General features: G+C 37.4%; 1 protein-coding gene and 1 pseudogene across 1 annotated transcript; both read right to left on the minus strand.

Annotated features, from left to right (window-relative positions):
* Window positions 1-5,025: 5,025 nt before the first annotated feature.
* On the minus strand, window positions 5,026-6,711 carry LOC132617179 (F-box/kelch-repeat protein At3g06240-like). The gene has a single exon (XM_060332123.1). The coding sequence runs from the start codon at window positions 6,568-6,570 to the stop codon at window positions 5,314-5,316; it is 1,257 nt and encodes a 418-aa protein (XP_060188106.1). The 5' UTR covers window positions 6,571-6,711; the 3' UTR covers window positions 5,026-5,313.
* Window positions 6,712-8,578: 1,867 nt separating this feature from the next.
* On the minus strand, window positions 8,579-10,600 carry LOC132619429 (uncharacterized; annotated as a pseudogene).
* Window positions 10,601-12,916: the final 2,316 nt, after the last annotated feature.

Consider the following 12,916-nt stretch of genomic DNA (forward strand, 5'->3'; position numbering starts at 1 on the left):
TGATTTGATTTGACATTCGATATGCCTCATTGAGTCTCTGGAAATATATATATGGTATTTTTAGTGCATTTAGTTTCTCACTACTCCGTTCGTGGATGCCTTAATGTTTCCCCCACTGAGCCCGGGCCAGGATATGTTGTCAAGCGTGATCCTTTGCATTGTTCGCCGTGCCTCGATGTGAGGGGGCAGGTATACGCGTACATGGGTTTGTGGAGTATGTTGTGCCATGTACGCTTGTTCTGATATGATTTGCTATGGCCATCTGATATGACATATTATGTTACGGGGTTATGCCCCTGTTCTGATTCTTCTGTGTTGTGGCACCAGCGTCGGGAGGGTGGCCACGTTATGTCTGCCCAGTCCCTTGGCAGGGGCCGGATTTGATGTGACATATGTTTCTGTACACACTCTGCATGTTTTGAAAATATGTATCTGATACTTTGGGTTTTCTATTTACTTTCTGTACGTTCTGTACCAGTTATGATTTTGTTTCTGTAATTCAGGCTTTGCATATTCAGTACATATTTCGTACTGACCCCCTTTCTTCGGGGGCTGCGTTTTCATGCCGCGCAGGTACCGACGACAGGTTTGCTGATCCGTCCGCTTAGGATCTTATTCTCCTATTTTGGAGCGCTCTCTTATCCAGAGCCCATCTTTTGGTATAGTCTGTCATTACTGTATATATATATTCTCGTTCATGGGTACGGCGGGGCCCTGTCCCGTCATATGATTCTGTCGGTCTGTTTAGAGGTATGTGGACATGTTTGTGGGTTGGGGTCTTTCTGTACAGATGCGTGTATATGTTGTGTTTGGGCGATCTCATTCGCCGCGGCGGCCGGTCCGCATATTTAAATGTTGCTTCGTTGGCCCTGTGTGGTCTTTTGTTGGTATTTTCTGTGCGCAGGGTTATTTTGGATAGCCTGTAAAACAAAGGAAACTCTGCCGAAATTTTTCTGGAAATTATTTAACTTTGAAATATAGCCTTGTCGGCTTCCGCTATATACTTGAATGTGTTTGATAAAATTTGAGATAGCATTTGATAGATGTGTTCGGGTGCTCAGATCGGGCACTAGTCACGGCCTATGGGGTTGGGTCGTGACAAAAAATCCCTAAAGGCATCAGGTTACCCCAAAACCAAATATCCATAACTCATTGTTATTTACTCAAAATTCCTAAGACCCCGTCATCTCTATATTTCGTTAAAATCAAACATTCCCCGATTCTTGTCGAAATTCCACGACTAAAAAATCCCTTTCTTTGTGCCTTTTATATTCTTTCATTTATTCTAATTTGATTTTCTCTTCTCTTCTCTTTTCCATTCCACTTTATTTCCTTAATTCATTCACCTTAATTTCTTACTAGTAATCATAAAAATTATAGCTTAATATCTGCCTTAATTGCAAAATCGAAACTTTCCTCTTTTCATCTAATATGCCAAGAACAAAATGATAGAAGTTTGGACCCGAATCTGTTTGAAAAAACCGTCCAAGTTCAAGATTAATAATAATAATAGTAGTAGTAGTAGTAGTAGTAGGAGTAGTAGTAATAGTAATAATAATAGTAATAGAGATCATCAAGAAATTTGACTACAAGTTGTGATAAAAAAATACAATTAATAATCTAATAAAATAGAAGCTTAACGATGTAAATTGGACGAAAGGATAGACAAAATTGGGTGTCAACATGGGGCTGTTAGAAATAAGGGTATATTAGACCCCCACAGGTGGATGACAGGGGTATTTGGGGGCTCAAAGGTGGATGATAGAGGTATTTGGGAGCTCAAAGGTGGATGGAGGGTATTTTTGCACTAATTCTAATAGTTCGAGTGTATTTTAGGACCTTCTCCGTTATAAATTATTACTTCATCTGTCCCAATTTATATGACATCATTGAAATTTCGAAATTCGAATATCTAATTTTTGACCTTGAATTCAGGCATGTAAGCTTTAAGTTTTTTTTTTATATTTGGAAATTACATAAAAAGCACTACAAATCACAATAACTAACAATTTAAAATATTTAAAAATAGTATAAAAACATTTCAGTCAAAGTAAAACTTTGTTGACTTTCAAAAATTCAAGTGTGTCAATAAATTGGATGGAGAGTATTCTGTAAAGGCTTGACTATTGGCCTAGCATTAGTAGTCTTCATTAATTTGTTCATATTTTTTGGCACTAGTTTAGGAAGTTCATTAAAATCTTTTTAAAGGACTTTTACTAGTATGTTGACGCACTTTTTCCTTAAACAAATGTAAAAAATATAGAACGACATTTCTCGAGCAACAATTATCCAGCCATATTCAATAGTTTAAATTTAATTTACTATTCACATTCAAGCATTATTATGATATTTGGACGAGCTAGAAATTTATGCCTGAAAAATTGATCCTCCCCTGTGAAAAAAACAACCTTGCTGCCTACCAGAAGTACATTCCAATTAACTAGTGAATTCTCCAAGTTAGGAAAAAGAAAAATCTTAGTAACTCTCACACTTCGCCAAATACAGATGAAAAGTAAACTAAATCAAGTAAGATTTACTGTCTAATCTAATTTTAAAAATTGGATGGCTTGAATCTAATGTAAATTTTGAAGTTGACCAACAAAAGAGTTCATTTTTCAGGTGTTATTGAAGAATTTCCCTTTTAATTTCTTTGTTGGATGGAATATAATACACAGGGACCCTTATAGGAGGCGGAGCAAGTATGGGGCAAGGGTTCAGCCCTTCGGCAAGAAATTACTATTTACAAAATTAAAATTATTTTTTATGTATATATATCAAATGTTGAATCCTTTGGTTTTTTTCATGTGTTTACTTCTTTATATTTTTTAACCCCTTAATAAAACTTCTAACTTCAAACAGAGCCTTAAGACCAGATTTTATGAGGAATAAAAAACTCCATTGCCAGGTTGAAGGTGGAAAAATGCTTATTTATAGTTTGGAAATAAGTTTCACTTGGAATAAAAGCTGATATTTTGAAAGTGAAAACCACTTGCTTTTCAAACCACTTTTTCTAATTCAAATTCTCTACTTCAAGTTGAAGTTAAAATAATAGACAAAATAATGACACAACATAGATTCGCAAATAATGGTGTATGTCCAAATGCGAGTTGCTCAGCAATGCAGAGAACAAAAGGTGGGTTGTGGTGGCTTGGAAAATAATAGCATGAGCAAGAAAGATCACAATCCTGGAACCATATACTATATGCAACTACTTCAATCCTCACTAATTTATCATTGCTTTAGATTTATTGCCTCAAACTGTAGATTAATAATCTTTCCATTCAGATTAGAAATTCTAATCCAGCTTCAAAGCAAATAACAAATCCATCAAGAAAGTGTACAACAAAGGTACATTTCTCAGCACAAACAGGATAAAGCAATTCCAGTAGACAGTATCAATCGCATAGTTAAAAAAACATTGCACTTAAGTGCACCCAAAACTATTAGCCTCTTGTATGATACATTCATTCTAGCAGCAACTTAGTAGCAGAATAATCTCTCACTGGGAAAAGACAAAGAATCTAGGTACAGTTCAGTTTAAGTGAAGGTAAATAGGTAATGCTAGTCTAAACATTTGGTTGCTGAGGCCAAGAAAAGCTACTCTTATCTATATGACACTATTGAGATAATTCGGTAAGTCATCTTTCACCTCAGCCTTAGTTTTCTCTGGAGAAAATGAAGTTGGTGAGCAAGAATGACAAGCAAACTCTTGTGAGGGATATTGATGTTCCGAAATATAACTTCGTTATTTCAGTAACTGCAGAGTTCAAGGTAGTAAAAAGGAATTGTTCTTCCGTAAATTATTTTTCAATTAGTAGTACTCCAATAACTAAGGCACTCCTACAGTACATTTATAAAAAAAAAAAAAAAAAAACTAAAGGCACTCCTCAGGAAGTCTATCCCTCGACAGAAACAAACTCTTTCTCCTTCAAGTTTGAACTGCTCTTCTAATATAGGATCATCGTAGATTCAAAATGCAAGCTTAATTGAATTAGTACCTTAATCTATTTTGGTTTGGAAGTAGTATGAACTTCTTCATTGTTTTTAAAATCTTTGTTTTCTTGGTTGTGGCAGAGCAATAACACTAACCTATTCCGAAATCCCACAGGCACAACGAAAGGATTGCTGAAAGAGTGTCTTCTGATGGTAATAATACAATGCTTAGCACCATTGTCTAGTGGATTCATAGGACACAAGAATAGGACTCAAAGTGTTTTACCATATTCCGCATCCCCGTGAAGTATCCCTTGTATGTTTCTAAATTCATTAGAAGTGTAATAATTGTTCAGATGGCAGAATCTCCTGATCTAGTGAGTGCCTATCATTGTAAGTTATAAAAAGCATAAGACAGAGATGATAAGTTGAAGAACACCGAAGTAGCAAGACAGAGTAAAGATCATCTAGGAAAGCTTCTTGATGAGTTGGAAGTTAAGATCGGTGAAACATCATAGCTGGGCAAGAGTTCATATGATGCTTATTCCTGGTCTAGTGTGATTAGAATTGTTGAAGTTGAACTATTTAGTTTAAACTAGTATGGTATACAGTATAGAGGTATAGCATAAAACGTCAAACTGATGGTCAAATGATCTTTCCCTTCAAATGAGAATTTCTAGTCCGGCTTCAAAACAAGTGTCAAACTCATCAAGAAAGTAATCTCTGGACAGGAAAAGGATTGATGCATATGTTGTTTGCAATTATATTACAGTAGAAGAACATACATTTTTCAGCACAAAACAGGGCAAGAAATTGCAATAGATGGTATCTCAAAAGCATAGTTCATAAATATTGCACTTAAGTGCACCAAAGAAGCAACAACTATCAGCCTCTTGTATGATACATCCATTCATGCAGTAATCTGGGAGCAAACTAATCACATACTAGTTAAGGATAAATAATCTTAGGTACAGTCAGTGGACCTAGATTAAGTGGCTGCAAGCAAGAGTAATCTGTCGTGCTAGACTAAATATTTGGTTTGAGAGGCAAGGAAAAGCTACTCTTATATATGCTAAGCAATAAGTAACTTCGCAACAAAAGCAATAACTGAAAAACCAGAAATATAACAAAAATAAAGATCAGTTTCAGAATGGCAAAAGAGGTGCATAGTAGAACTGATTACAAGGTCACTACTCACTACTAGCAAACTAACATATGCAACGAGGCAAGGCTGCCTCACCATTCCATAATACTACTATATCAGTTGATAAACTATATAATTCTCACAAACTATGCTGCACCAGTTTTCAAATTAGTATCACTAGGATTTGATTTTTATAGCTAGTCAAAAGCAAAACACACGGAGAACCGAATATAAGGCTAATCACAAAGACTAACTTTTGCGTAAAGGGCACTACAATACCACTCCTGCAACAGCCCCCCCTCACTGAGTCCAGAATCAGTCTCTTCAGCATCAGATGCGACGGAAGGATCAGATACAGCCCCACTGCTTCCGTCAAGCAACACTAAACTCTCAGCATATTGGCTCAAGAAAAACGAATCTTTCCCACCATGGATACCAAGATCCTTAAATTCCTTTCTCTCGGGATCATATGACATAAGATCCCCAACAAACTTCTCTACCAGAAATTCCCCGTTTCCCCTGAACCCAATAGCATGTGATAGCCCTCCCTCCAAAACAACTACAAATTTCTTAGTCCACGATTCCACTTCACCATACTGGTTCATAACCCAAACAGCACAGAAATCACACGATTCACCATTATCACGACCCTTTTCATACCAAAACATAGAAATTTGACCCTCACACAAGCTAACAGACAAATCCAATGGAGAAACATGAACTAGCTCTCGTGGCAAACACATTTCACTAAATTTCTCATCAGTTAGATCAAACACCAACAAGCTACTAGTAAACTCCCCATCATCATTCTTAACACAACAAATCCAGTGAATAGCCCCATTTAGATAAACACTACTATAGAAATACTCAATAATCTTACAACGAACGTCCTTCGAGTCAACTGTTCTCCACAAACCACTACTTAAACTATAAACCTCAACTTCAGGAGGCAATACTGAATAAGCACCATACTTGTTCTGCAAATAAGCTATCCTCACCACCTTAAAATCACAATTTTTCCTATCAAACCCAAATCCAAGACAAAACATGTACGGCCCATACGGACCAAAGTGAACACGAGGCTTAGGAAGGGTGACACTTTTGCGAATAGCGGGATTCCAAAGAACAATAGTATAAGTGTACCCAAAAAGATCATCAGAGAGACAAAACAAACCATTACAAAACCCCACAACTCTAAACTGATTTCCAGACCTAGTCTTGAAAGGAAAGTTAAGTTCTTTAACAGGAGCAAAGTTTTCAGTTTTTAAAGAATCCAGGTAAACAGAGTAGTGTTCTTGATTCTTGGTTCTGGTAGAAAGGTGGCGAAGGAGCAAAAGGGGATAACCCGAGTGAGATAAGTGAGTGGAGATTAAATGAGGAGACGATATAAGAGAACACCATTGCTTCGAAACACACCTGAATCGTAAAAGGCTTTCGACAGGCAGCCTGCAAAGGATTGCAGTTATCAAGTTAGGAGGCAAATAGTCTGACATTGTTGGAGTATTTTCTTGTGGTTGCTATGGAGAAGAAGATAACAAAGAAAGGTAAAACCCTAGGGATTTTAAGGTTTATGAGCACATCAACAAATATGAACTGAGAACTGAGAAAAGTTTATACCGATTATGGAGTGTGTTACTAGTACTGAACAAAAAGCACAACTCTGGCCTTTTTGCTGTTTATATCCAAATTTTTGCACCAATTGGCCTTCATACGGACTGGTATTTAATTTTGGCCTCTTATATTTGTGGTATTTAATTTTTGGTCCCCGTACTTATTTAATGAAAATATCCAGATATGTGTTGCTCAGTATAAGTCCTGTAACATTTTTATCTAGCAGAATATATAAATATGCCCTCAAACTTGGCCTCAGCTGACAAGTATGCCTTCAACTTTAGGTGTGCACAAGTAGACACTTCAACTTATATAAAGTTGAACAAGTAAACACGAATGCTCACGTGACACTTATGTGGCACCTTCAAAATTTATGTGCCATGTCATTTGCACCTATTTCACTAAATTTCTCTGTACTTAGGTCAAAGACCAACATGCTATTAGTGAATTTCCCACCTTTATTCTCAGTATACGAAATCCAATGAATAGCCCCACTTAAATAGACACTAGTATAGAAACGCTCAGTAATTTTACAATGAATGTCCTTTGAGTTAACTGTTTTCCACAAACGAGTGCTTAAAGTAGCAGTATTGTATTAGCACCATAATTATCATGCAAATAGGCTATCCTCGCCACTTTATGATCATGGGTAATCTGATCAAACCCAAATCCAAGGCAGAACTTGGGAGGGCCGAATGAATCAAACTGAACACGAGGGGTAGAGAGGGTGATACTTCTGCGAATAGCCGGGTTCTAGAGAATGCTAGCACACGTTTCTTCCACGATATCATCAGAAAGGCAAAATAGACCATTACATAAACCCACAACTCTAAAGTGCTGCCCAGACCTAGTCTTGAAGGGAAACTTGAGTTCTTTAACAAGGGTCAGATTTTCGGTTTTTGAACGGTCAAAGTAGACTGAGTAGTGTTCTTGGTTCCAGGGTTCCAAGGAGAAGTGACGAAGGAGGATAAGGGGAGTGGCATTAGAAGTGATTGATAGGGAGTGAGATGGGTGAGTGGAGATGAAATGAGGAGAAGAAATGAGAGAACACCATTGCTTCGATACACACCTGAATCGTAAAAGGCTTTCGACAGGCAGCCGACAAAGGATTTCAGGCAGAATGCTATCATGCATGTAGTCTGACATCGTTGCAGATTTTTCTTCTAGTTTCTGTGCAGAGACAAAACCCTAGCTATTTCTCTAAAGGAAGCTGAGCTATATGAATATTGGAAAGAAAAAAGCTACCAGTTCTTCAGCTGTTTGAGCACAACATGAGAACTGAGAGAAGTTCATAGTTTATACCGATTATCTTTGTGTTGAGCTTCGTGATTAATTGGCTCTTTCCATTGCTCTTAGAAATACTTCTATCTCGGGCGTTAAAATTCATGTGTTTTCGGGTGAACCAACTAGATTCTTGGTAGAGATGATTGTTTCTGCTCTTGGTTAGATAATTTTATTTTAATTAATATCCTTAGAGATTACTTGGAATCTTAAAAATTAGGCATAATATATAAATAGGCCCTCAAATTTGGCCTCCAGCAAGTATGCCTTCCAATTTTGGGTGTGCACAAGTAGGCACCTGAACTTGTATAAAGTTGAAAACGTAAACATAAATGTTGATGTGGCACATAAATTTTGGAGGTGCCACGTCCGTGCCACATCAGTGTCACATCAACATTTGTATTTACGTGTTCAATTTTATATAAGTTGAGGTGCCTACTTGTGCACACCCAAAGTTGGAGGGTATACTTGCCAGCTGAGGCCAAGTTTGAGGGTATGTGTATGTATTATGCCTAAAAATTAATAAATCAATAGTTATTGTAAAGGGGATTTATTTTAGGGATAAGACACTAATACCCCTTGAATTTTGGCTAAACTTGTTGCGACATACCTTATCTTTACTAGGGTCCTATTATCCCCCGAAACTATTTTAAAAGTATAATAAATACTACCCTAAGTGCTGACGTTGCATAGAGAACCAAACATTTGGTAGGCAGTGAAATACATGCGCTGTCACGTGCAATTTGCAATATTTTTTATTTTTTAAAAAAAATCTATTTCATTTTCTTCCTTTTTGTTTTATTTTTAATTCCGAAATGTAATGGAAATATTATTTTATATTTAGAAAAATGAAAAGGACAATTCTTATTGTTATTGTTTTTGTATGAACTTTAAAAAGAAGTAGAGGTGTTGAGCATATTCGGAGGTTGTCGAAGTTTTAAAATTGAGATTCAAGTGCTAAACTCATTCTAGATCCTTAGTTGTTGATGAGATTCAAAAATGAAGAAAGATTTTGAATCCACCATTGTTGAAGCTTGAAAAAGCTTGAAGAACAAAAAAAAAAAAAATGGGTTTGTCGAAATTCTGGTTGTTGGCCAAATTGATTACAAGGGTGTGGTGATGATGTAGTTGACATTTGAGCTTGCTTGGTGCGGATTTAGCTGAGTTTTTGTTGAATTTTGAGTAAAAAAATATAGATTTGGAGCTCTTGAAAATGGGTGATAAAATGGGGATGGCGAGCTCTTGAAAATCAGCTTTTTTTTTTTTTTTTTTTTTTTTCCCACCCCATTTAGGAGGATTTATAGTGTTTCCACACTTCCCCTCCAGTGTGACTCGAACCCAGGACCTACGGATCGTGGGTGGAGGTGCTTAACCACTGAGCCATCCCTCACTTGTCTTGAAAATCAGCTTTAGAACTGACATGCGGCCATTTTTTTTTTTTTTTTTGACTTGATTAAATTATAACATTCTATTTTTAGAGTAACAATAATGAACAATCTTTGGTTACTATAAAAATACTGCAAGTGAACAACTAATCACTAGTTGATTTAATTGAGTGGATATTACAAGGATTAAAATGTAGATTAAAGAAAGGCATCTGTGCATGAAGTTCCAATTTTATTTTATGTTTGAGCAATGGCCTGTTTAGTTGGATGTGTTACACGGTTGAATGGAACGACGATGTGTTCAAAGTCAGTCCCTGTGCTATCTGGAGAAGGTGCTCAACATCTACTTCAGGGAAATGTTGTAAAAGCTTTAAGTTGTCAGTGAAATCACCGCTCAGTAATTTGCTTTTGACACACATCAGCATAGCGCAACAGATCCTTAAAAGCATTTCCTGAATGCCGAAGGGATCGCTCAAAAGTGTATCCCAGATCCTTAAGATATGATGCAAGCTAAACTCCTGAGTAAGGAGCAGCGTGATCCGCAGCATTATGCTCATCACTATCAGTGCTGAAGACATAGTACAATGGGGCCAAGACCTCATTCATTCCTTGTACATAACTAGTCGCAGGGTTCACTTTTGCAAACAAAAGAAGAATATTTCTCATTGATTCCCTATTCTTCCTAGATAGCGGTGATTCTCCTGAGAAGAACTCCAAATCTGGATGAGTTCACTGCAAACCACGGTCTATCTGCTCCGAAATTTCTGTAAACTCAAAGTACTAATGCCATATACTAGTTTTACCTAAGCTTAGTGGATGATCCTCTTTAGAAATGTTGTAGCGTTCAAGGGACTCACTAACTTCACTGCTAGTATTGTGTACAAGGAATCTCAAGCTTTTATCTTTTCTCCTTGACAATTCTGACTGTAGGGTTTAGTAAAATCTCCTCTTTGAGCTTAACATATTTTAGTTGACTCTCAGTCAACTCCTTTTCCCATAAGTCACGAGAAGTAGGTAAGTACCCCAATAACAGCTTCCAAATTGTTGCTCGCAAACTCCCACCATCAGGAATGCCTGAACTGGCAACTCTTTGCAACTTCTCCAAATTAATCTCCTTTTGAGAAATCTCAAACTTTATGTTATATATGTATGACCTAAAAAAGATAGCTTGCCCGTCTAAAGTAACTTGAAGTATTTTCTTTTTGTTTTCTTCTTCAAATCTGTCTAACAACACTTGATAGTTCATCACTTCTTCTGAGATTTATTGGATCTTGTTAAAGTTGTTGACACTATCATATGATTCTGCTTTGCCAGTCGCATTGGTAGGTGCCTTGGAACAAATTCCTCGTTCACCTTACCATCCCAACTATGTTGTCTTCCATGTGGCTTCTTTTTGCTTTTGTTGCTTTCACTTCTTTGTTGCCTAGGTGAGAGATCCCCATCCTTAGCCACCTTATTAAAACATATATCCAGCATATCCTCCTCATCATCCCCATCGAACATGTCATAGCCCAAGTCAATATCATAAGTTGTAGTTGAATTAACTCCTGAAACTACAGTTCTTAGCTCAGGGCTCTTTGCCAATACTCCCATATCCTTGTTGGTAATGGACAAGCTCTTGGTAGAGTTATCAATTACCTTTAATGTATCTCTAATTGTCATAGATGGATTTGCCTTACTTGAAGGCACAAATACGGGTGCTTGAGGACTTAACTTACTCCTAGGAGGAGAAGTAATATGCTCCTCTTCCTCAACTGAATCTGCCCACCTATGAGGGCTCGTTTCCCCTGGTTTTTCCTCCGAAACAATTAAATTGTTTGTAGCTTGCATAAAAGTATTATTTTTCTCCACACACTGCTCCAGTTGAAATTTTTCAGTACTGGACAATGGTTCAAAAACATTTTGAGTTGGTAGAATTAAATTAGGATCGATGCACGACTGAACATTTCCTGTCGCACCCTTTCCCCGACTTGGAGAACTAGCTGAGGAGCCAATACGACTTCCGCCTGAATTTTTGTGTGCAACCAATGTCCAATTTTTAATTCCATTCTCGTTTTCAACTTGCAAAACATGCTGCCCAGATTTTTCAGCAATTTTAACATCACCTGTATCAATCAGTTTTTGCCCCGAATCAAGTCGTGACGCATCGACCACAACTCTTGGTGTTGCCCCTGCTTTTTCAATTGCATTGCTATTTAATTGCTGACCAAATTCTTCCATATCAGTAGCACCAATATTAAGAGCCATTAATGGCGATTTATCTACTGTAGCACCAACTGGTTTTGACACTAAACCAGTATCCAAGTCCGCCTCCATTGTGGCTGCACGATTTTGCAATGGACTCTCTGATACACCTCCTTTTCCAGAAGCTATTTCATGAACAATATTACTTGTATCAACCTCCATTGTGACTGCACGATTTTGCTCAGAATTGGCAGCACCCACTACCTCAATTCGATCGACGTTTGCGACTTCAGATTGCGCTTTCGCCGCTTCCCTAACTGTCGTCAACTGCTGCCCAGAATTTTGCGAAAGCACCTCCGAGACACCTCTATTTCCATAATTTTCACCTGATGCACGATTTTGCTCATAAGTGGAAGCAACCAGTGCACTAGTTCCTCCGTTTCCAAGTTGTTGCTGCCCTGCTTTGCTAATCGACACACCATTCAAATTCGCATCATTATTTTGAATTTCAAATAATTCATTACTAACAGTGGGACTCGAAAGATCTACTCCTTTTACTGCCTGATTAGTCCCTTTTTTATTTTTTTTCACATCTAAAATTGTACGCAAATCGCCTTGAAATTTTTCAACACTTCCATCATCTTCCCCATTAGCTTGATTGTTATTTTTATGTCTTTTCAATAACAGACGACAACTACCTTCATCATGACCTTGGTGCTTACAATAGTTGCAATACAAAGGCAAATTATCATAGACAATCTCCTGGAAAATCTCGACAACTTTACCAGATTTTCCATCCACGAACTGCAGCCTTATACGATTTGGAAGCTTATCTAATAGATCGAGTATGACCTTTACCCTAGCTGTGCTAGGTCTTGATTTAATTTGAGTTGCTTTATCTATAGCTATTGGTTTCCCAACAGCAGACGCTATAGACAATAAAGACTTCTTTGCAAACAAATCAGGAGATAAATCAGGTAAAGAAATCCATACCACAGCCTTATTCGTTTCCTCCTTAGGATTAAATCCAATGGACCATGGAAATACCCTATATTGATGTTCTTGTCCATTGTAGAGCAGATAGTTAACTGAGCGAGATAGAGCTAGTACACAATCTTCATATTGGTCAAACCTCAACAAGATTTGCCTTGGAGCAAGTAAACCAATTAAGCAATTGGCCTTGGTACCAAGATGTTTTGGCAGAAGTGACCTTAAGTCCTTTAAATCTGGCGCTCCATGAGATAATTTAACCACCACTGCTTGATGCAATCCTTCTTCGATGGCAAAATCTTGTCTTTCCTCTATTGAAAACGTGATAGTAGGTTCTCCATGAACTGTTTTGATGGGTTTTAGTATGGTTTTTGTGGTAACTTGGGCA

The sequence above is a fragment of the Lycium barbarum genome, chromosome 11 (assembly GCF_019175385.1).
Source record: "Lycium barbarum isolate Lr01 chromosome 11, ASM1917538v2, whole genome shotgun sequence".
Lineage (NCBI taxonomy): Eukaryota > Viridiplantae > Streptophyta > Magnoliopsida > Solanales > Solanaceae > Lycium > Lycium barbarum.